General features: G+C 35.0%; 2 protein-coding genes across 3 annotated transcripts in view; one reads left to right on the top strand and one right to left on the bottom strand.

Annotated features, from left to right (window-relative positions):
• Window positions 1-10,914: 10,914 nt before the first annotated feature.
• LOC107627388 (TMV resistance protein N-like) overlaps window positions 10,915-25,132 on the top strand; it is a 40,780-nt gene continuing 26,562 nt past the window's right edge. Inside the window, exons 1-3 of the mRNA XM_021115952.2 lie at window positions 10,915-11,062; window positions 11,134-11,182; window positions 16,861-17,026. The gene's annotated coding sequence lies outside the window, so the exon portion shown is untranslated. The remainder of the gene's footprint in view (window positions 11,063-11,133; window positions 11,183-16,860; window positions 17,027-25,132) is intronic.
• Window positions 12,447-13,864, bottom strand: LOC148574808 (uncharacterized). 2 transcript variants are annotated; one of them, XM_088503732.1, is made up of 3 exons: window positions 13,520-13,864; window positions 12,769-13,220; window positions 12,447-12,726 (listed from the first exon to the last, which is right to left on the bottom strand). In XM_088503732.1, exons 1-3 carry the CDS (start codon window positions 13,862-13,864, stop codon window positions 12,447-12,449), a joined length of 1,077 nt encoding a protein of 358 aa, XP_088359858.1. The 2 variants fall into 2 exon arrangements, with proteins under 2 accessions (XP_088359858.1, XP_088359857.1); XM_088503731.1 differs by having other exon boundaries at window positions 12,447-13,220.

The following is a 25,132-nucleotide window of genomic DNA, read 5'->3' as shown; positions in this document are numbered from 1 at the left end:
ATCCTAGAGTACTTTCAGAGTACATAGCAACAAATAAACCGGTTTCAACATTCTTATATCAACATGTTCACAAATTTTTCTGCTAAGTAAAATTTTTGCCAAACAAAGCAATAATTCAGGCTCCATTCAGATTTTCTGAGATTTAGTATTAACAACAAAGCTTCAAAAAAATATTGGCAATGAATATCAGATCAGAGAAAATCAGAGCACACACAAATTCAGAACATGATAAAGCAGGAATCATAGCATAAACCAGAAATCAGAGCATAAACCATAGAAATAGAAAAATTGGAGCACGAGCACAGGGATAATCATTAATCATTCAGATTTCAGCCCCTGTTTTCAGTTAAACCATAGAGTCAGCCCTGTTTCTTTTCTCCTTTTAATTCCTCCCCTTTTTGTCATCAATGGGGTCTTGCAAAACAAATGAAACAACATGCCAAAATACAAAATATTTGTTTTAAACCAAAACACAATGGTCCAGAGTATCCAAGTACAGTCAACCAACAGTAAAAAAAATCAGTACTCAAAAGAACAGTAAACTAGAAATTGTTCAAACATAAGAGGGCAGCAGCGAGCCTAACAATTAGGCATCAGACAGATTCACATCAGAGTCAGAAAATTCATTGTCTTTGTCGGAGGGGGCCAGATCCTTTTCAAAGCTTTGGAGAATCAGATTGATCCTTTCATTCCACTTGTTCCAAGCTTTTTTATTTTGGTAAGCCTGCTTACGAGCTTCTTTAAAGGAACATGCCATCAATTTATACATATGAGAAAGCTCATTTACAACGTCCTTGAGTGACTCAGCAAGCTTAGATGGCTCAGAAGGATCACTTTCCAGATCACTGTCAACTGACATGGCTGGCATTGAGTTTTTGCCTTTGTTACCTTTTCCGGATCCAGAAACTCCGCCTCCTTTGATGGTAGACATCCTGTTTTCTACAGACTCATTCAACAAATCAACATAAAAATGTTCAAAGATACATGTGAGAAAAATACCATAAGGCATATTTTCCTTTTTATCACTACGTACGCAGTCCCACATATGACGAACCATTAAATATGCAAATGAAATAGATGAGGAAGTGAGAATAGCAAACAGAACCAGGGTATCACAAACTATTACTCTCTGAAAGGAACCGCTTTGTGGCATCAGAATGTGGTTGATAATGCGGTGAAGGAGAGCTCTTACTGGACCAAGTGCCTTGTGAGTTAAAACAGTCCCATCCAGTGTAGAAAAATTCTCACAGACTTGAGTTAGAGCAATCTGATAAGAGATCCCAACTTGAGAGTCTCACTTTCCTGATATATATGTTGTGGCTCCTTCATCGGTATACCCTAAGGCACCACTGATGGTTTCTCTGTTCAGAGTTAAATGAACTTTCTTGACATAAGAATGAATGGCTCCGTCATGGTACATCATGTTCGCATAGAACTCGCGAACAAGGTTTGGATAAACCAGCTTTTGAATCTTGAACAAAGGAGTCCACTTGAGATTATCGAACAGAGCAATGAAGTCGATTTCTTTTGCACTCAGGGTTTCCAGATTTACTATGTGAGAGGTACATAGATGTCGGTTGATCAGAACTTGGCCATGGAACTTGTAGGCAGCGCAAGAGTTGAACCATGCTGGATCAAAGTGGGAGTGATTTTTGTTGAACTTATTTTTGAAGTCTAAAGAATCCAGGTTTGGAGGTTCTCTTATGTTGCACAGAACATAACCTTTTGGACACTGAGAGCTTCGGCCAGATGGATGAGGAGTTGATTTCCGTGGAGGTGAAGGAGGTGGAGAGGATTGTGACTCTTCTTCTTCTTCTATTACAGGATCCTTTTCTTTTCCAATCTTTTTACGAGAAGAGGTTTTTTGAGCAATGACTTTTCTCCTCATGGCTTTGGTTGACTGAGAAGAAGGGGATGAAGATGAAGCAGAATGTATGTGAATGTGGGTGTGCGTTTGAGGAGTAGAAGAGGAAGGAGGGATTTTGGAGGCAGGGGTTTGGTTACTTCTTCTGGGGGCCAACTTCTTTTTCATGATAGAAAAATGAAGAAGAAGGTGAGAAGATGAGGGGATGGCCGCAAGAATTGGAGAGTGGAGAGAGGTTATATCTGTATTTAATGCTAAGTGAAAAGAGGGATAATGGAATAATGGGCATTTAATGGAGCGGTTATCATCAAGAAAATCTTTTTAAAATTTAAAAGGTAACTAAAAGATTTTTTCCTTGAATCAAGGGAGAGAGTAAGGGAAAAAGATTTTGATTTGACATTAACTCCCCCCATAAAGATATGATGTGATAACCTCCATTATTAATAAAAATTAATGAAGAAATCAAACGGGCCAGAATCATGGAGTGGGTCAGCAGAGTTTGGTGGGCCTTAAGTTTAGTAACGCTTATGATCAGTCTCCCCCTGTTTCCTTGCTTATTCACTATCTTCCCAGATTTGTCTCCTTCCAACCTACGAGACAAAACAGACAGAGTCAATAAAATCACAATTTATCAATAGAACTTAAATCCATCATACCCAAACTGTTTCTTAATGAACAGAACTTATCTTCACACAGGGGATTAGAGAATATATCAGCGAATTGCTCTTCGGATTTCACAAATTGAATATCAATAGTACCTTTTTGCACATATTCTCTAATAAAATGATATCTAACCTCAATGTGCTTAATTCTAGAGTGCAGAATAGGATTTTTAGAAATATTCTTATATTATCACAAAACAAAGGTATACTACTGATTTTTAATTTATAATCCTCTAACTGAGTTTTTTTAACCAAATTAATTGAGAACAACAAGTAGAGGCAGATATGTATTCAGCTTCAGCCGTGGATAGGACAACTGTGGCTTGTTTCTTGCTTGACCACATGTTTAGTGAGCTTCCAAGGAAGCAACACATTCCGGATGTGCTCCTTTTATCCACCCGATCTCCCGCATAATCTGCATCACAAAATCCTACTATACAAAAATCATCAGATTTAGGATACCATAAGCCAAAATCATAAGTTCCCTTAATGTATCTAATGATTCTTTTGACGACTGAAAGATGGGATTCTTTTGGGTGAGATTGGAACCTTGAACATACACCCACACTTTGAACAATATCCGGTCTAGAGGATGTAAGATACATGAGTGAGCCTATCATTCTTCTATACCGTGTTTCATCCACATCTTTGCCATTCTCATCTTTTTCAAGTTTAGTATTTGGATGCATAGGTGTTCCCATTGGTTTGGAATTTTCAAGGCCAAATTTCTTGAGTAATTCTTTTGCATATTTTTCTTGGTGAATAAAATTGCCACTAGGAGTTTATTTAATTTGGAGACCAAGAAAGAAAGTTAATTCTCCCATTAAACTCATCTCAAACTCACTAGTCATAAGTTTTTCAAACTCTTCACACAAGGTTTCATTGGCCGAACCAAACACTATGTCATCCACATAAATTTGAACAAGAAGAATATCATCATTAGGTTCTTTGATAAATAAAGTAGTATCGGTGGTACCCCTTTGAAAATAATTTTCCAACAAGAAGGCACTAAGCCTTTCATACCAAGCTCTTGGAGCTTGCCTAAGCCCATAAAGAGCTTTTGAAAGTTTAAAAATATAATTTAGAAATTCTTTATTTTTGAAACCGAGGGGTTGTGCCACAAATACTTCTCTATCTATAAAGCCATTAAGGAAAGCACATTTAACATCCATTTGGAACATTCTAAAACCCTTATGGGCAGCATAGGCAAGAAGCAACCTAATTGCTTCCATTCTTGCTACCGGAGCAAAAGACTCATCAAAATCAATACCTTCCTCTTGATCGTAACCTTGGGCCACTAATCTAGCCTTGTTACGAACAACACTACAATCCTCACCCAATTTATTTTTAAAGATCCACTTTGTACCGGTTACCTTCTTACCATTAGGATTAGGTACAAGTGTCCAAACCTCATTCTTTTCAAATTGAGCAAGCTCCTCTTCCATAGCTTTAACCCATGAGGGGTCTTCTAGGGCTTGCTTTACATTGAGAGGCTCTAATTGGGCCAAGAAAGCAACATTGGTTGGCTCAACTTGCTTCTTGCTTGAGGATCTAGTGGTCACGCCATGGGAAGGATCACCAATGATAAAATCATGGGGGTAACCCTTCATAAACTTCCATTCTCTTGGCCTTGGAGGTAAGGATCTACCTTGATGAGCTTCATCAATCTGGTCTGTTCCAGATTCTCTGACTGGTTCAGGAGACAAAATAGAAATGTCACTTCCATCATGATGAGACATTTCTGGACGGACAGGTTCTTCACTTGGGACAGTTTTGGGATTTTCTTCACTGACTTCCTAGATGACAATATCTTCACAACCTGCATCATCTTCTACCACAACACTGAAAATTGAATTAGTATCACAAAAAGACACGTGTATGGATTCCTCTATGGTTCTATGTTCTTTGAGGTAAATTCTATATGCTTTGCTAGTGGTGGAGTATCCAACAAACATTCCCTCATAGGATTTTGGATCAAATTTTCCAAGATTTTCTTTATTGTTAAGCACAAAACATTTGCATCCAAAAATGTGGAAATACTTAAGATTAGGAGGGGTTCCTTTCCATAGCTCATAAGGAGTTTTCTTTAATCCTTTTCTAATGATAGTCCTATTCAAAATATAACAAGTTGTATTTACAGTTTCGGCCCATAGAAATTTTGGAATCTCATTTTCACAAAGCATAGACCTAGTCATTTCTTGAAGGCTTCTATTTCTTCTTTCAACTACCCCCATTTTGTTAAGGTGTTCTAGGACATGAAAAATTGTGAGAAATTCTAAAATCATCACAGATTTTTTCAAAATCATGATTTTCAAATTCTTTTCCGTGATCACTTCTCAATGGGCTATTTTCAAATCCTTTGCATTTTGAATTCTTTTACAAAGAGTTAAAAAAGTATGGAAAGCATCATTCTTATGAGCTAGGAAAAGTACCCAACCGAATCTAGAGTAGTCATCTACCACCACAAACCATAATGTTTACCTCCTAAACTTTGAGTTCTAGTTGGACTAAAAAGATCAATTGCAACATTTTCAATGGCCACTCGGTAGAAATTCCATCTTTTGGTTTAAAAGAGGATTTTACTTGTTTTCCTAATGGACAAGCATCACAAGTAATATCCTTATCAAATTTAATGTTTGGAATTCCTCTCACCAAGTTTTTCTTAACAAGCTTAGAAATTTGGTACATGCTTGCATGACCCAATTTCTTATGCCATTGCCATTTTTTCAGATTCAAGAGAAGTAAAGCATGTCACTTTTTGATCTTTTAAATCCTCAAGAGTTAATTCATACACATTATTACATCTTTTGGCTTCAAACAAATTTCACCAGATTTTTTACAAATAACTAAGCAATCCAATTTTCTAAAAATAACTTCATAACCAAGATCACATAGTTGGCTAATGCTTAGTAAGTTGTATTTCAAACCATCAACAAGTAGAACATCATTTATGAAAGAAGAGAAACTTTTACCAATTTTTTCAATGGCCACTATCTTTCCTTTTCTATTATCACCGAAAGTGACAAACCCTCAATCATATTCATCAAGCTTAATGAAGAAGGTTGCTTTTCGGTCATATGCCTAGAGCATCCACTATCCATATACTACATATTGTCCTTTCGCTTGGATGCTAGGCAAACCTTCAAAATAAGCTCAAGTGACCTTAGGTATCCAAATCTTTTTGGATCCTTTGACGTCAAACCACCTTCTTTGTCCCAATCCATTGTAATCACAAACAATTTTACAAACTTTATTTCCTATCATTCTTTCACTAAAGAAACATTGAATAGGAAAATGACCATTCCTATTGCAAAATTTGTGAAATCCATGAGTTCCTATTTTCTCAAAATTTGTTGGGTTTTGAAACCTTACATCATTTGAAGATGACGCTATGTTTGCAAAATAAGGTTTTTCAACAGATTTTGTAGCTTTATGAAAACCCAATCATGCTTTATCATAAAGAGGTTTTTGACTAGCTAAGAGTTGATTTAAATTTTCTGAACTTTGAGCAAAAATGGGTAAGTCCTCTTTGAGTCTTTTTACCTCTTTGAGCAGCTTCTCATTTTCTTCAAAACAATTTAGATATGCAACCACAGAATGCTATTTTTCACAGGCTTTTATTTCATCTTTCAACCGCTTGTTTTCTTCCAGAAGATCAACAGCGGTTTCAGCCTCTCTCAATTTTTCTTTAAGAAAACTATTTTCAGCTTTAAGAATTTCAATTTGAGACTCAAGATTTTGGTTTTCATTTAAGAAGCATCTAATTTTTTCAGAGAGGTGACCTATCATAAGATGAAGGTCTTCAGTGTCAGGGTTATGAAAAACTACCTGTTCTACGTGATCTGCCATGAGGCAAGTTTGGGACTTGGTTTCTGATTCTTCATCTTCATCAGAATCATTTTCCAGGTCTTCCCAAGAAGTCATGAGTCCCTTCTTCTTTCCCTTTTTTGACTTCTCTTCCTTCTTTAGTTTAGAGCAATCAGATTTGAAGTGCCCAGCCTCTTTGCAGTTGTAGCAGATCACTTTGCTGAGATCCTTCTTCCTTGAGCTGCTTCCTCTATTTTTCTCCTTTAGCTTCACCATTTTCCTGAATTTCTTAGCAAACAAAACAAAATCATTCTCAGATGAGTTATCACTGGATTCATCATCCAGAGGGTTAGTAACAGATTTGAGGGCTATTCCTTTTATTTTTGAATCCTTTTTTAAATATGTGTTTTCAAAAGCAAGCAAATTTTCTCTCAGATCATCATAAGTCATAAAATCAAGACCACTACTCTCAGAAATTACTATTGCCTTAGTTTCCCACTCTTTTGTGAGACTTCATAAAATTCTCCTCACAAGCACAGATTCAGGATATGTGATCCCCATAGCATCCAAGCCATTGATGATGATGTTGAATCTTTTGAACAGTTCATCAATCGATTCCCCTTCCTTCATTGAGAACATTTCATACTCTCTGTTTAGCATGTCAATTCTGGTCTTCTTCACTAGAGTTGTGCCTTCATGAGTGACTTATAATTTGTCCCATATTTCCTTTGCTGTTCTGCATCTTGATACCCGTCGGTATTCCTCGAAGCTGATTGCACAGTTAAGCAAGTTGATAGCTTTGGCGTTGAGCTCCATCTTTTTTCTGTCTTCTTCGGTCCAGCTGGCTTCCCCCTTGAGAGAGACTACACCATCAGCTCCTGTGGTGGTTGGAAATTGAAGACCTTCTAGGATTATTTTCCAGAGTCTGTAATCTACTGATTAGATAAAAATCTTCATTCTTTCCTTCCAATAAGTGTAGTTCTTTCCATTAAAGAGAGGAGGTCTGTTGCTTAACTGCCCTTCTGTCAAAGTGTAGGCCACCAGGTTTGAACCACTGTTTTCTGCCATCAGAATCTTTTCTCCAAGTTGCAAAGCTTGATCTCTTTGAGACTAAGCTCTGATACCAATTGATGGTAATCAGTGGCTAAGAGAAGGGGGTTGAATCTTAGCCCCTTTTTGCTTAGTGTTGCTTTCTGCCCTTTGAAATAGCTTCAGGAGATTTTTCTTCTTTTTGTCTCGTGGCTAGTCAAGAGACATTTTATTTTTGTCTCGTAACCAGTCAGGAGATATTTTTCAATTTTGTCTTCTATGCAACAGAATCAGAAATAGAGTAGAAGAGAGAGAGAGAATCACACCAAGAAGTATCCTGGTTCAACTGCTCAGTGCAATGCAGCCTACATCCAGTCTCCATCACAACAATGATGAAATTTCACTATAATCATCTTGATTACAAACACCAATTCTCCCTAGAAACTACCCTTCCTATCCGGGACAAGTCCAGAATCTATCCCTAACCCTGAACTTGACTTGGTCACCTACCAAGCTTTCAACTGCTAAGTGCTAACCCAACTTGCAAGGGGATTCCCACAGAATCATGATACACAACACATAGATGTACAAAGAACCTCTAAGACACCTATGGCTTTTTCTTTAATTTTGTACACTCTGCCTTTTTTCACTCACTGGCTTTTTCTTACAAACCTCACTGTTTGCCTTTTTCACCATGAGACTCAGACAGACAAAACTAAAGAAAATACAAAATGAAACAGATTGAAGGAGAAGAACTTCTGTTAGCTTGGGTAGCTATGAAAACTCTGTGCTTTCTCTTCTTGTCTCAAGCCTTGGCTGTTCACCCTTATTCTAGAAGGGGAAGCCTCCAAGGTTGAAACGGTTCAACCGAGCCAATCTTCTTCTTCTTCAACACCAAAACCGGTTCGGACAAAGAGAAGAGAGAGGGAACCGAAAGCTAAAATCAACATGCAATTACCTCTCTCTCATCCCGTTTCTTCAAACTTCATCAATCTGAGCCTTCCATCTTGACTTGGTTCCCAAGAAGGATTTCTGACCCTTGATGAATGCTTGATCCTTGACAGCTCTAACTGCTCCACTTCTGCTTCCTCCTCCACGTAGCTACAGTAGCTACCTTCTGTGATGAGTGAACAAAAAGTAGAAACGAGCTATACCACATGGATCTTCTTCTCTGACCGAAATTGATTGCTTCCATTTCTAGGTCTGGAGAGCTTGAGGTTTCTTCACCACATTTTACCATTAGTGGTAAAGATCTCAGCCACACCATACCATTGATCTTCTTTTTGCAAGGACTATCATCACCTTGGCCGCTTGCCTCTTCATAGTCTCTATGCTTCTACCTTCTCTGACAACTTGCGCCATCTTCTTCCTGACAGAGAAGTAGAGAGAAGAGAGAGAAGAGTGAAAAGTTTTTAATGTAATTGATGAATGAAATTAAAAGAAATTAATTTCCCACTCTCCATGCTTAGTAACGTGCGAGAGTAATAAAAGCTATCAAATCAATTTTGAAATTTCTCTCTCATGTTACCAATGCAATTAAATCCATTTGATCACTTTGAATTCCATTCCAAAGTGGGAGTAGGTAATTATGGGAGGCATGCAGCATTTCCTTTCTCTTTTCTTTTAATTTTCGGACCAAGCATTGTTGGTCTTACAACAAAATCAATTTGGGTTGTTCTCTTGATACTTGGCCCAAAAATCATTTGCAAAAATAATTCAGCCACATTGATTGAATATTTTTGTACCACATATTGAATATTTTTTCAATCTATTGGACTTTTTGTTGCATATGCCCATTGAACAAAATACTGCACACAAAACAGAAATTATTAATCAAATAATTTGAAGTTCCAAATCAAATTAATAATTTTTAATTGACATTTTTAACAATGTTTGATCATCACAATAATTTAAAGTTTTCCAAACTCAACATTGTTTAGTTATTTTGGTCATATTTTACAATATTTTAAAAATATTTTTATCAATGCCTTTAAAAGTGAAAAGTGATTTTAATCATTTTTTGGTAGATATTTTAATCATTTACTCTACGTTATTTATGTGGCGACGACTCTGGTGGAATTGTTTACGATGATTATAGCTGGCTAGATATTGACCTGCCAATAAAGATACGACAACTGTGAGGTTTCACAAGGTCATTATCTATGTACTTATAAGGTAAACTATATTGTGTATAGTCCAAGTTTTACTGCAGAAATAAATAAGAAAATTTAAAAAATGGGTAAGGCTAAAAGGGTAATTGCATGTTGGATTAAATTGCTTCCATGATACCAGTGGTGTGGAAGCAATTGTTCATCGTCAGCAGCATTTTTGAGGGGCACAAACACAAACCACAAATACAGGAAAATGGATGTAATATACTACATGATGTTACAAATTGTTTTGGTTCTCTACCTCAACTTGAAATTTTGTGTGTTGCAGGTGCAGGTGAAATTGTGTAGGAAAGAAGGTCTGAAATTGTGCAGCCATGGAAGCAATTGTTCATCGTATATTGAAATAGAGGGTATGAGTTGCTTGATGGGCTTTACTTGTGTAGGAAAGATTGACATTTTGAAAGTGCAGTAGAAAAATTTTCAGCGACAAAATTGCTAGGACAATTCTATTGAAGGGGTTAGTTGTTAATTTCATACAAGTGTGAGACTTGTTATTGTGGCCGAAAATGAACATGAATTTGGCAGTGTAGTTAGATGAGAGGAGCGATCATTGTTAGGATAAGGAACGGAAAAATGACCGAAGAGAAGACCGGCGGAGAATTATTAAGTGGCAGTGATGGAGGAAGAGACGACCAGTTTAGAGTGCCAATAAACGAAATAAACTAGTGTGATTGGTTCCATATTATTGGGGCTGCTGCTTGCGGCGATTTCACTCTCAACGAGCTGCCACGAGCTTTAAACCAAAGTCTTTCAAGTGTGACAGTGGCAACAAATAAAATAAAAAAAAAATAATTTTTCTTAATTTTTATTTTAATTTTTTTAATTTGTCTTTTTTAATGTTTATTACTTAACCACAGCAAAACTAAACAATTACCGTATATTGTTAATAATTTTACTGCATCTTAACCCAGTTAAAGAACGGTCAACACTAAAACTAGCTTTCACGTGTCTCTCTCATAGATGTATTTGATGTAGCCAATTTGGCCACCATAAACTCAATGCCACCAGAGAATATATATTCATTGGCTATTTGGCTTATAGTCCAAACATTATATTTGTCCTTTTATTAATACGTGGAATCAAGCATACTATTTATCTGTTTGATATGACTTTTTAGTCTTTATACACTTGTTATTTAAATTTTTAGAATATATAATTTTAGGATAACTTGTTTTTAATTTATGGGGAGTGGATCTTTTCGAATAAAAAAAATAGATAATATCAATTATTTAATTTAATTTTTTATTATTTTTTTATATTTATTATTAATTTTACTTATAAAATTAATAATGAGAGATTATATTTTATTTTTTTAAATTTAAAAAAAATTGAAAGGATCTATTTTTCTAATTTATAAAGTTACTTCGTTTTAGTAGTGTTGTTCACAACTCACAATATATAGTTGAAAGCTGAACCAATAATGTCTTAGTCCACAGCCAAAGAAAAATAAAGAAGAAAGAAGGAAGAAGATAGACTTGACTTTACTTTGCTTAGTGCTTACACCGCTGATCGTCACTTTCGCTTTAAAGGTGAGAACAAATCTACTTTCTATTTTTATTATTTCACTATAATAATTTTGCAAATTTTTTCTCCCTTTCAGTTTTGTGGAATCCTCTCATGCTCTTGAATTAGATCCATGTGGTAGCTAGGTATTTAGTATTTACTGTTTATATTTTAGAGTAATCTGAGATATTCTTGGGTCTATCCTTAAGGGTTTGTTTGGATGGGAAGATGGAAATAGAAAGGAAGGAAATAGAAAGGAAAGAAAAGAAAGGAAAGAATTTGAATGTATTTTTATTTTCTCTTGAGTTGTTTGGATGAAAGAAAAATGAAAAGAAAGAAAAGAAAATAAAGAATAATTTCCTTTGTTTGGTTAGAAAGAAAATTAGGAAGAAAGAAGAATAAATTAGTAGTAAATGACATTTTTGTCCTTGTATTGTAAAAAGGGTATTCTATGTATATAAATTTATTATTTAATTTAAAATAATTAAAAAATTAAATATATTAATACAATTAATAATTTAAAGATAGATCATCAATCATAATTTTTTTATGTTACAATAAGTTTGAGTCATACCAAATAAAATCCTACATCACACAATGTATTACTTCATGAAATTTAAGACAAAATATAATGTATTGTTTAAATTTTTTAAAAAAAAAAAATTCCAGCCGGATTCATGCAAAGCATGATGGATAGCTAATACAAATTTTATTGAATTCTCTTCATACACATCAACGGTAGAAAAAATTCTAACACATGTGCTTGCTCTTTAAATAGTATATATATTTTAAAGGATTTGAAGTTTCATATATTTTAAAGCTAATTCTTTTAAATTTGTTATCTTCAACAAGAAAAATTATATGTTTCAAATTCCAAGCACAATACTAATCTACTATCCAATTAATATATCAACAACACAAATTTATTAACACCAAATAATTTGCATACCACATTTGAAATTCTAACACTCTCAATATAATCAACCACATAAATCCTGGTAGTTTTTAAGGGTCTATGCATACCACCTTTGAAATTCTAGCACTCTCAATATAATCAACCACATAAATTCTGGTTGTTTTCAAGGGTCTATGCATATCACCTTTAAAATTCTAGCACTCTCAGTATAATCAGGTAGTTTTCAAGGGTCTATTAATCAAAGAGCAACTACAACAACACTAATATTATAATATGAAATTCTTGATGCATTAAATATATACTTCAGTCAATATCCAAGATATATAACTTCATATTCAAAATACATAAGCATATACCAACCATAAGCCTCTTTTAAGACTCTCATGAGTATATTAATTACAAAATATAGAGGCTCTACTAAGATTATACAACATTAAATCCTAAAATCATAAACATGCACAAAATATATGTTACCATTACTGATTGCGTTCCTCTTAAATTGCACCAGCTTCTTTCATTAAGTCATATAATGCACCGTGGTGATCTTCAAAGGGAACACCAAAAAATTCTCGTTTTGCTCTTTCATCTCTACAGAGAAAACGGTAGCAACTCCAAAAGATCTCTTTGACAACACCCAATTTCTTTAGCTCGTTATACACATCATTTTCAGAGTAAATTCGAGCTCTACTTTGTTCTAGGAATGTAATTCCTCTCTCAACAGCTTGAGCTTGGATCTTGGCAACTTGAATTTGTTCTTCAGCTATCAGAACTTGTCTTTCTGCTAGCATAACTTGTTTCTCAGCTGTTTCAGCTTGCCTTTCAGCTGTTAACGCTTGCTTCGAAGCAATGTCAAGTGATTTATCATAGTAATTATTCCCATCCTTCAACATATCTGTCAATCCTTGAATACCTTTACTCATTCGTTCCATATCAGCTTCAAATAAACCACTCATTGGTGCTTTACGCTTAGAACCTCTATGATTCCCTTGTGTTCCATTAGATTGGTTTGAGTTACCTAAATCAGGACTCTCCTCTGCAACAAAGCTAGTTGAATGAGTAGTAGGTTGCCAATCATTCCACTCACAGTCAAACCCCTGGTATTCATCTTCGTTCAAATTAATTGTTTCCTTCATCTTGGCCATACTTTTATTTCTTTCTTTGGCACTTCCAGCAATATTTCCAGTAGCTCTGTCTTGACCGTATATAAAATACAATTTATCATAGTGTTTGATGGGAGTTCGCATCCACTTTTTTGCATCTGGTCTTGCCTATATAAAAAATAGATACATATATGTAATTTAATTATACGGTTTTCTTTTCTTAATTTGTGAATAGTTTCATAAATAAGTATATACAAGAGCAATAGCTTCATGAAAATCTAGTCCTCACATATTAGTTATTTGTTAAAATTTTTTAGATCAAGGAAGCATAATTTGCCACATAAATTTGACACTTGTAAAGAATTTTAATCATTTAAAATCACAGGTCAAAATAATTTCATACTACAACTTATCATGCGCAAAGGTATCTATAGACTTTAGTAACAACTTATCATGAAATTAATTACCTTAATTAAATCCGCCCAAACTTCAGGTTCAGCGGTAAAGAGTTTGGTTTCTGGGTTCCATGAAAATCCACTTAAGTTATGAAAGAGATCGTAACAAACTCCAAAGTGATCCTTCAAAGTCTTCAGTCTATTCTTAAGATTATCTTTACGAAGATGGTTCCCGAATGAAGCTTTTAGAGTTGCAAGAACGTTGTCATATGCAGTTGTTGTAAAAGTGCCCTCAACTCTGTTTCCTTTACTACATTCCTCAATCAAAGCATCAAGAAAAGCTGCATCTATTTCCTCAGTCCACCTTAAATTGTCTTTGATTGATGTGTCACCTTGAGATGCCATCTTCTTTGCCATTTGGTCTTAACCTGAAAAATTAAGAGCTAAATTATAAAAACAATCTTCTATAAATTAACTTCAATGAAATAATAATATAAAAAGTGTTAATGATGAATTCATCAATTAACCAAGAACATTACCTTTAGAAGTAATTCCTATAATACAAGTAATTTAATTAATTTTAAAAAATAATTATCATCATAAGTGAATGTTTCAACTACACACTTCATACATAGTAATATCATGCTTTTCACAATACTCATGAGTATTACACCTTTGAAAATATTAGTTTGACACATAATAGTCCTAACATTCACATGATATTCACACATTACATTCACTTTGGTTCAAAAAATTTCATTCCCCTTCATAAGGATGAAGGTTCAAATAAGTCTCATCTTTCAATTTGATAGTCAGCCCACATTTGAGCCGCCATGTTATCCCTAAGCGCTGCACCTCGCCGGTAATCTTCATTTACTTCTTCTCTTTCTTCATTAGTGGCTTCTGGATTATTATTTTGTAATTCTCGATCCACTTGAGAAATTAAGTGTTGGTCAGGATCTACACCCATTAAAAAGTTGTGGAGTATAATGCATGCTAGGACAATGTCAACCATAACCTCTACGTCATAATAAGGTTCTGTACCACCTGCTATAATTGCAAATCTTTTTTTCAAAACTCCAAAGGATCTTTCGATCACATTTCGTAACGAAGAATGACGAAGGTTAAATAATTCATATGCATTTTCAGGTTCACGTCCAGCAAACTCCTTTAAATGGTATCTTACGCCTCGATATGGAGTTATTAGAGCATGTTTAAGCATGAATCCAGCATCCCCAAAATAAAATTTGCCTAAAAAAAATCATATAGAAATACTATACTTTAGATGTCACCACTTTATTTAAACATGTCAAAGTTTTTTAATAGATAAACCTCTTGGAATTTTGAGCCTATCATCCCTTGATAGTGCACTTTTAAGAACTTTAGAGTCAGATGCAGTGCCTTCCCATCCTGCTAAAGCATATGTGAATCTCATATCAAAGCCACACGCAGCAAGTACATTCTGAGTTGGCCATTCTTTTCTTCCACGAAATCTAGGTTGATCAGCTATTGGAACCTTGACTCTGACATGTGTTCCATCAATGGCTCCAATACAGTCCTGTACATATAACTTAATTAAAAAGAAAAGTTGTTTTATATACTAATTATGATTTTCTAATTCAATGTACAACTAATCATACCTTAAAATATGGATAAAATCTATTGCTTCGAAGAATCTCTGATGGAATGGTTGTTCCGGAAGGTTGCTGAAGAAACTCTTCTTCAAGTGAGATTACAGCTCTTAGAACAGCATGAAAATTACGACTGATTGTTTCTCCAGACCGGTGGAAGAAGAATGAAATGGTTCTATTTTTAACATTATGACCTATAATATATAAGAATCTAGCTACTTGCTCCTCAACTGTGACATGTATAGTATCCTTCACATGACCGGTTGCTCTTAATTTTGCACATAACTCTAAAAAGGCATGTGAGCTCATTCGTAAAATATCACGACACCTATTAGTTTCGCGCAACTGTCGTAACAAAGTGGTTCGAATCTCTTCTCTCCCAATAATGTGATCTCTTATGGGTTTGTCAACTTTCTTAGCCATCACTTTAAGAAAATATAACATGTGGACAGTATAACACAGCATTGTTATTGTACTAAGTTTCTTATCCCTCTCCCAATTTTCTTTGAGAACATTTAACAAATGTTCTTGACTCTCAATGCTATTTATAAGTCTCTGGTTACCTATAGAAACATCTGATGCATGCTCTTGATTTTCAACCAGAATAGGATTGCATATTTGGAATAAGGGAAAATCATCAAAAAAAATATTTTCCATGCCGTGCTTACAGTTAAAATTATGCAGTAAAACAACTTCCAATCTTCATCACCAACGTGTATTACATGCTGAAACTACAAAATTAACCAAACATGTTTAAAGCAAACACTGAATGAAAAGTAATTTTTTTCTATATTTAATGAATTTTAAATTTAGATCTTGCAATATCATTTTTGGGGTACAAAAGCCAAAACTTAACATTAACAACAACGGAATAAACAATGTGCATGTACAAAAGATTACCCATATCTGAAATAGATAAAACCCTAACATTTTCTTTGTAACCAACAGATTTAAAAGGTTCTGGATTTTTTAGTATCACAACTTTTGATTTCTTAGTTATGACACAACAGAACAAAGTAACGCACTCAAATCACAAGGCACCGTAGCTCAACATAAAAAAGAAAGAATAAAATAAAAAGATAGAAACAACAAAGCTATCAATACAAATTAAAGATAAAAAATTTCAAGAACTACCACAGATTTCATACTGCAGAAGTCGTTTCACATATGAAGAAAAGAAGAAAAATGACAACTTTTTCACATCAGAGATTGTAGAACCCTAACCTGTTTGTGTAAGGTTAGATTGAGAATGCTTGTAGTACAATGTTGATACTAACAGCAAAGTTGAAGAAGAAATGCACTCTTGATTTTATGGTGAAAACAGAGCTTGAATGCTTCTATGTCCCTCTCAATTTCGCCATGCTTGGAGAAGAACTCTTGCGTATTTCTTGTTCTCTTTTTTTTATAAAAGGGCAAATATGAGATAGCGCTGTTGGGTTTCCTTTTTCCTTCAGTTTTCTGTCCAGGATTGGAAAGAAAAATTTTAGGTGGGACCCACTCTAGATTTTACACTATTTGAGTTTTCCATTAAAAATTTCATTCTAAACAAACAAGGGAAAATAAATGTTTTCCCTCTTACTTCCTTCCTCTTATTTTCTTTCCACTGGTTTTCAATCCAAACAAACAATACCTAAAAATGCTGATTTGTATTTTGTCGGTGTCGGTTACATAAATCTTTTGGAGTAACTGATTATTTTGTGAGTTGTGTTTCCCTTTTTGTTTTTCGTTTTTTATGCGTTTGAACTTTGAATCCTCCTTGTATTTTTTTGTCATGCTTCAAAGAAAGCATGCTCCTTCTTCAGAGTTATACACAGGAGTTGAACGAGCAAAGAATATTTGGTCTGGTGGGATCATCTTCATTTTTGCAACTACCATTGATTCAACTAGGATTGTTCCTTTCCGTTCTTGAGATTCAAAACCCAAATAATTGGTTGGTTAAGGAAGAAAGGTATTTATCATTTTGACCAATTCCACCGTGATAGTTCTGGTTTTCGTATTAGCATATCGTTGTTATTCTTATTTTTTAGAAAAAAATATAGATAGACAATAAAAATATTAAATAATATGAATAATAAATATATTATATATTTAATTTATTAGATATATAAATAATTATTTTAATATTAAAATTTAAATAAATAATTTAAAATGTAATGTATTTTATTTAAATTAAAATTAATTTTAAAATTTATTATTTATATTATTTAAAAAAATTATTAATTATTTAGCATAATCTCTATTTTTAGTAATCCTTTTTTTTTTCTTTTCGCTGTTCGTAAAGCTATCAAATAGCCTAGTCTCACCATTTTAGCCACACACGTCTTACCATAGTTATCAAAAGGAACGAGAAATGGTAGGAAAATAATAATAATAATAATAATAATAATAATAATAATAAAATTATTTTATTTAATTTAATTCTTATAATTTTATATACATAATATTTATAATTATATAATTAATGATTATATTTAAAATTATTTATTTATTCAATAATACTTAAAGAATATAAAATAAAAATAAATTCATTAAAAAAAATAAAAAAAATTTATGACTCTTTTATTATTTTCTAAATTTTGACTCCCAAACATTAGTCAAATCAACTCAGGAAGTGAACCAGTTATCAAGAAACTAAGTCACTCTATTAGAAGTTTAATGAGTAGATTATTAGTTTATACTGGTTAAATAAAAATTAATTAATTCAAATACATAAAAATATAATGTAATTTTATTCATGTAATACGTATTTTAAAAATAATAGGATTAATTAAGTAACTAATAAAATTCACTTTTATTTAACCAATGACTATTAAGATTAATTTAAATAAATATAAGAAACGCATTATTAGATTTGATGTCTCATAATTTATTTTTCATATATTTAAAATACAAAGTCAGACTGCATTTAAATTTAAAATAAAACATAATTTAAACATATAATAAATCTTAAAAGTTAAATCTTAAAACTTAAATTTTTAATCGTGAAAAAAATCCAAATTGTAAACTTCAAACTCTAAAACTTAAATTTTAAATTATAAACCATAAAATCTAAACGTTAGACTCGTTCATTAATTTTAGGATGTTTGATGAGTTTGAGAGAACTTAAGAATGCAAATCAAATTTAATTTAAATTGGATATTATTAGTATCCTAAAAAATTGAAAATTGAACATATAAAAAATTGATATAATTAAATTTCTAAATTTAATGGTTGATCAAAGACTTATGAGTTATTAGCTATATAGCATTTCTCTTAAAAAAAACAATATATATAATGAATAAAAAACTTAGCATAATAGTAAGTTTTGCCTCATACTGGGTTTGGTCCATGTTTGATAACTATGAGTTTGACTCTTTGAGCATGTCATGTTAAATGGACCTATTCTTTGACCATCAAATTTAAACTAGTTAATCCGCGAATGAGTCTTAACTCTAATGGCATTTCTCTCCCCTCCCCACCTCAAGGTCTAGGGTTCAAACCCTAGAAAATACAATTGAGGAAAAATGTGATAAAATATGTGAAGAGTATGTGGGTGTGTTGTGTACCTAGGATTGGGGGTTATCCAATCCATTGGGATACCTAGGATTGGGGGTTGTCCAATCCACCGACTAAAAAAAAAAAAAAAAACTAGTTAATCCATTTCAATATGACCTTTGTTAACAAAACAGGTAAGGACAAACCTGCTCCACCAAGACCCGACTAAATTTGGGCTCCAAGCTAAGTCTTAATGTAGGAATCTCCCCTTCTGATTTGGAGAATAAGCGACTTGGGAGTTCCCAACATGACTTAGCTCCCAAGTTAGTAACTGCCTACATCTCTAGCAAAGAGCTTTAAAAAGGTGATTACGAACACACTAAGTCCCTAAGATCCAACTTCTAACCTTCCTATAATGTGACCAATGACAAGTATGAATCATTCAACCTCATAACTCCTCTGTTGATTCCTTTATTAACTTGCAGGATCCCCTGCTCTGTTAGGGTAACGACGTGGAACATTCCTAAAATTTTTTAGATTTCCAAAGTCCGTATCCAGAACATTCGCATAAAAGTCTCATACACTCCTATCGTAACACTAGTGACAATGCTAGGGACCCAGAGCTCATCTACATATGACAAGCAACCACTACTTTCATCAAGATGGGCGTGCTTCCCTTAACGTGAAGTTACACACAACAAAGCATGAATACCAAATCTAACTATTCTGGACAATAATGAATAGCGAGAATCCGACCACATGGAATTATACGTTACTAACGTTATGCGAAGAATATGGGTAACGTAATACAAAAATAATTCCGGGTCGGTAAAACGACAAACAAGCAAGACAAATGTAAATGGGTAAGACAAGACACATTGTCACTACCAGAAACGTACTACTGACTTAAATTTCAGAGTGTCTTTGCAAGTTGTCCTCCTGGCCTGGTCTAAACAACTCACATCGAGATCTTGAATTTTCATAAGTACGTCTCAATTATCAGGTACGAACATTGACTGTTTGTAGACATCTTGAATTTGTTTCATACCATAGCTGAACACAAGATTCAATCAACCATTAATCAAAACACTCTACTCAAAGAAACACATCATGAGGATTCGAGCATAACACTGATCGTCGAATCATTGGCTTGGGGCCACAAGATTATGACCATGTAATGCAAGAGACGTGTCACAAGATGCGAGAAATGCAGGAAATGCAACATAAAATGAAGGAACTAGAGCGCAAGCTGGAAGAACCCTCACAATCCAAAAAATATTCGATCTCGTAGCTGCACGGCTAGAGATCAGCCAGATAGCCGGGAGAGGTTGACTCCGGAGAGGTCCCGAGGTTACCAACGAGAGGACAGTCATCGGTGAACTTGGAGGATACCCTCGTCATGAGGAGGCTTACCATGACTATGAAAGACAAGGAAGGTCCAACTCCGAATCTGCCCAATCCAAGAGGAAACGGGCTCCGAACAAGAGCCCAAGCCCTAGGCAGTATACGAATTCTAGGAAGTACGTAATCATGGGGCAAACCCCGTTTGCTTCACACGTTTTACAAGTCAGATTGCCCAAGCACTTTGATAAACCAACGGATCTCAAATATGAAGGAAAGTTTGATCCTCAGGAGCACATAGAAGCTTTCGAAGCACGAATGAACCTGGAAAGTGATGCTATAAGATGCAAAGCATTTCCAGTCATGCTTTCTGGGCTAGCCTTTGCCATCTGGTTCTATCTCCTTATTTCACGACATCAAGATCAAGTTTCTTGCTCATTTTACAACCAGGCAATCTCAAGTTAAGCACCCAATCTCCTTACTTGGAATAGAACAAAGGACCGGAGAGAGCATATGAGATTATCTAGATAGGTTCAACAAAACATTTTTGGAGGTTAATACCTGAACTCCCGAGGTTGTTTGCCTCTGTCTCATAGCAGGATTGTTCGAAGGAAACTTCAGAAGGCACTTCACCTCAAAAGATGTGAAGTCTATGGAAGAAATCCACCAAATCGCTCTAGAATACATGAGGGACGAAGATGTTTCAAAGGTGGTCTCGACAAAGCGGAAAAATCCAGCTCCCTTGCCTAATAAGGCCAGAAGCTCGGGACAAAATGCCCTGAGAGCAACAGTTCCTCGTGTGGAAAAGTTCTCGACATATATACCATAGTGGCATCACTGGCAGAAGTTTATCAACAAGTGTCACACTGAGGCATATTATCCAAAGCTACGCAGATACGATCTAGGGCTTCTTTGAATAAATCATAATATTGTGATTATCATAAATCCTATGGTCATAGGACGGAAGATTGTATAGACTTGAAGGATGTTTTGGAACAGGCCATCCAAGATGAAACTTTCAGAAATCATTCAACACGTTAGGCCGTCCCAACGGCAAAACATTGACAAAAACCGAGAAATAAGGAACCCTAGAAAGCATAAAACCAGCGAGAACCAGGATGCCATTGCACAAGTGGTAGTAAATGTCGTGCTGGGAAAAAATGGTTCAGCAAAAACCAAAAACGCAGTTAAGAAGGATGCCAAATCCAGAAGTTCCGAAGTCTTGAAGTTACAGAGTTTTCCAATTGTCCAATTTACTGCTGAGGATTTCCAATATACCACTTTAGAAGATGATGAGCCTTTGGTAATCACGGCTAGGATAGGAAATAGGATTGTTAAGAGAATCCTGATAGACATTGGAACAGATTTAAACTTGTTCTTTAGGAACGCATTTGACGTCTTAGGGCTTAAGGATCGACATCTCAAACCATACCTACCTGGGGTGGGTTTGGGAAATTACTATATTAAGCATGACAAAGTTATCAACCTCTTCTTTATGATAGAGGAGGGACTGGAAGCTCGGGTTGTACAGGCAGAGTTTATCGTTTTGAAAGACTCAACGGCTTACAATGTTATCCTCGGACGCAAAATGCCTAAATAATCTATGTGCTTTCATTTCAACCAAATTTTCTATTATGAAGTATATGTCGGCAAAAGGTCGTGTAGCCACATTCGAGGAGATTGAGTGGCCGCCATCAAATGCAACATTGTAAGTTTGAACTTAATGGATAAAGCAAATGAATCTACAGGAGTATTCTTGGTGGACTTGGATTCACGAGATCAGGAAAAGCTGAGGCCCAAACCTGATGGCAATTTGGAAAAATTCCAAATTGGGCATGAAACTAAAAATATACATTCATCAACAAGGACTTGCTTACCCCTTGAAGTCAAAACTTCAATATTTCTAAAAGGTAACGTCACAACTTACTTATTTGGAAACCATCCGATATGCCTGGAATTGATCCCAGGTTCATGTCCCATCAACTTGCTATGGATCCCTCATATAAATTGGTTGCACAACGACATCGTAAAATGTCCCAAGACCGGTCTAACGAGGTTAAGAGACGAGTACAAGGGTTGTTGAACGCTGGTTTTATTAGAGAGCTCACATATTCAACTTGGTTATCTAATGTTGTAATGGGAAAAAGTCTAATAGAAAATGACAAAAGTGTGTGAATTATACTGATTTGAATAAAACTTGTCCAAAAGACTGTTTTCCTTTACCTAACATTGGTAATATGATCGACTCTTCATCAAGATATCAGATTCTAAGTTTTTTAGATGCATATAGTGATTATAACTAAATCCCGATGCACCAACCTGACGAAGATAAGACTGCTTTCATCACTTCAGAAGAAATTTATTGTTATACTGTAATGCCTTTTGGTTTAAAAAATGCAGGGGCTACTTATCAAAGATTAATGGCCAAGGTGTTTAAATAGCAAATCGGGAGAAACATGGAAGTCTACATTGACGACATGTTTATAAAAACTAGATCGGATGATGACCTTGTAGCTAATTTGCGAGAAACTTTTGATAACCTTGACTTCATAACATGAGGTTAATTCCGACAAGTGTGCATTTTGGAGTATGGGGAGAAAAGTTTCTCGAATTCATGGTCACTCAGAGAGGTATTGAAGCTAATCCAGAAAATTGTAAAGTCACTTTAAATATGTCAAACCTCAGAATCTTAAGGAGGTGCAAAGGTTGACAAGTCAGGTCATCACCTTGTCAAGGTTTCTTGGAGCCTCTACTGAAAAAGAAAAACCTTTCTTTAAAATAATAAAAAAAGGAGTAGCTTTTGAATGGACGGGGGAGCGTGAAAAATCTTTCACACACTTTAAAATTTTATTATCTTTTCCTCTTGTCCTCACAAAGCCGGAGCCCAGGAAGTCGCTATACCTATATTTATTTGTCAATGGTGAATCCATAGCTTCAGCACAACGACTTGTGTATTTTATTAGTAGGGTCCTTCAAGGTCCCTAAGTGAAATACTCAAAGTTAGAAAAGCTTGCTTTTGCGGTACTAATGTTGGCACGTTGTCTACGATAATATTTCCAAAGTTACTTGATAATCGTGAACCAACCAGCTGATTAAAAAAGTTTTGCAAAAGTCAGATTTGGCAGGTCGAATGAGAGCTGGTCAATAGAATTGTCACAATTTGACATAAGATATGAACCACGCTCAGCCATTAAGGCACAAGCAATGGTGGACTTTTTGGCCAAAATTACTTATTCTTCTCCGAGTCACCAATTTGGGAATTTCACGTTGATGGAGCATCCCAAACAAGGCATGGGGGTGTAGGTGTCATCTTGATTAAAGAGGAATATCTGGTCATCGAAACTTCTATTAAGTTTGATTTTCCGATCTCAAACAATTAGGCTGAGTATGGGGCTTTAATTGTAGGATTGTCATTGACAACTGAAGTCGGTGCAACATCGCTAACTATGTATAGTGATTTCCATATCATAACCTCCTAAGTTAATGGCAAGTATCAGGTGCAGGATCCATTGTTGCAATTATATTTGAAGAAGGTACAAAATGAAATTTCAAATTTTAAGACATTATGTATTAAGCATGTGTCTTGGAAACAAAATACCGAGCTAACATTTTGTCAAAATTAGCCAATACCAAGACAAGAAGTGGGAATCGGAGTTTAATTCAGGAGGTACTCTAGAAACCATCCGTGGGTTCCTCCAATGTCATGATATTACCATCTGGCACTAACCCTACTTGGTTGGATCCTATTTGCATGTACTTAGAACACGAGATCCTTCCAAGTGATCCCAAAGAAACTAGGAAGCTGCGCTTGAAATCAGCAAAATATATCATGATTAATGGTCAATTGTCTAAAAGGGGCATTTTGCAACCCCTGCTTAAATGCCTAACACTTTAACAAATTAATTGTGTGTTGCAGAAAGTACACGAAAGATGCCGTGGACACCATATGGGGGCAATTTGTTGGCTTAGAAGGTCATCAGAGCTGGGTACTATTGGCCCACTACCAAAAAGGAACCAATGAATTTTGTGAGGAAGTGCCAAAAATGCCAAATTCATGGTAACCTTCATCAAGCTCCACCTCAGGAACTTGCTTCTGTGATACTGACAAGACCTTTCGTGAAATGGGGAGTAGACCTATTGGGACCTTTTCCTCAAAGACCTAGTCAGGTAAAATTCCTGATAGTGGCAATTGATTATTTTACCAAGTGGATTGAAGTCGTTCCACTGTGGAAGATAACGTTTCAATATCAGAAATTCGTATGGAGAGACATCCTAACAAGGTTTGGATTCCTCGAAGTGATAGTGACTGCCAATGGAACTCAATTTGCAGAAGTTAAGTTTCGAGAATTTCTAACTGACCTGGGAATATATCAAGTACTCGTGCCAGTAGAACACCCACAGACAAATGGATAAGTTAAAGCTGCAAACAAAATAATCTTAAAAGGATTGAAGAAGAGGTTGGACAATTTTATGGGATCATGGGTTGACGAGGTATGGTCGGTTTTGTGGTCCTATCGAACTACCCCCAATCCTCTACAGGAAAAACACCCTTCCAACTTACCTATGGAGAGGAAGCAGTGATACCAGTAGAGATCGGTGAACCCAATCCAAGGCTACTCCTCTGGAACACTGAGAATCCTGATGAGTTAGGCCTAATTGATGAGATAAGGTACGCAGCCAACCTAGATGAGCAAGCATTGAAACAACATATTGCAAAATGATACAACACCAAGGTTAAGCCTAGGAGCTTCCAAGTCAGGGATCTAATATTAAGACAGGCTGATGCCGGGGCATCGAGAACTCTAGGGAAGTTGGCCCTAACATGGAAAGGCCTTTTCAGAATCAAGAAGAGCTTGGGAAAGGGAGCCTATAAGTTAGAGAGTTTAGATGGTGCAGAGATCCTGAGGTCATCGAATGCAATTCATCTAAAAAGGTATGATCCTTAGGAAATTTTTTCATCTTTTAAGAACTCTTACAATAAGAGGCACTATTTTCCTATCAATATAGATTTTTAATGAGGCCTCAGTATAAACTTGTTGTACTGGAATGGTTCATAATAAAATACAATTGAATAACAATTGCTCTATTTTTTATTTCTAATTCATCTGAAAATAAAAGAATTGGTTTAATGGAAAGGTGATCTACCAGGAAAGGTGCCTATAAATATTAAAACCGAGACAACGGTAAACAAATAAAAGCACTTAAATAATGTAACGGAAACAAAAGTTTCCGAGCCCGA

This window comes from Arachis ipaensis, chromosome B2 (assembly GCF_059453495.1).
Source record: "Arachis ipaensis isolate K30076 ecotype BB chromosome B2, ASM5945349v1, whole genome shotgun sequence".
In the NCBI taxonomy this organism is placed as follows: Eukaryota; Viridiplantae; Streptophyta; class Magnoliopsida; order Fabales; family Fabaceae; genus Arachis; species Arachis ipaensis.
The sequence above is the reverse complement of the archived record's forward strand: the minus strand, read 5'-3'. Positions and strand labels throughout refer to the sequence as shown.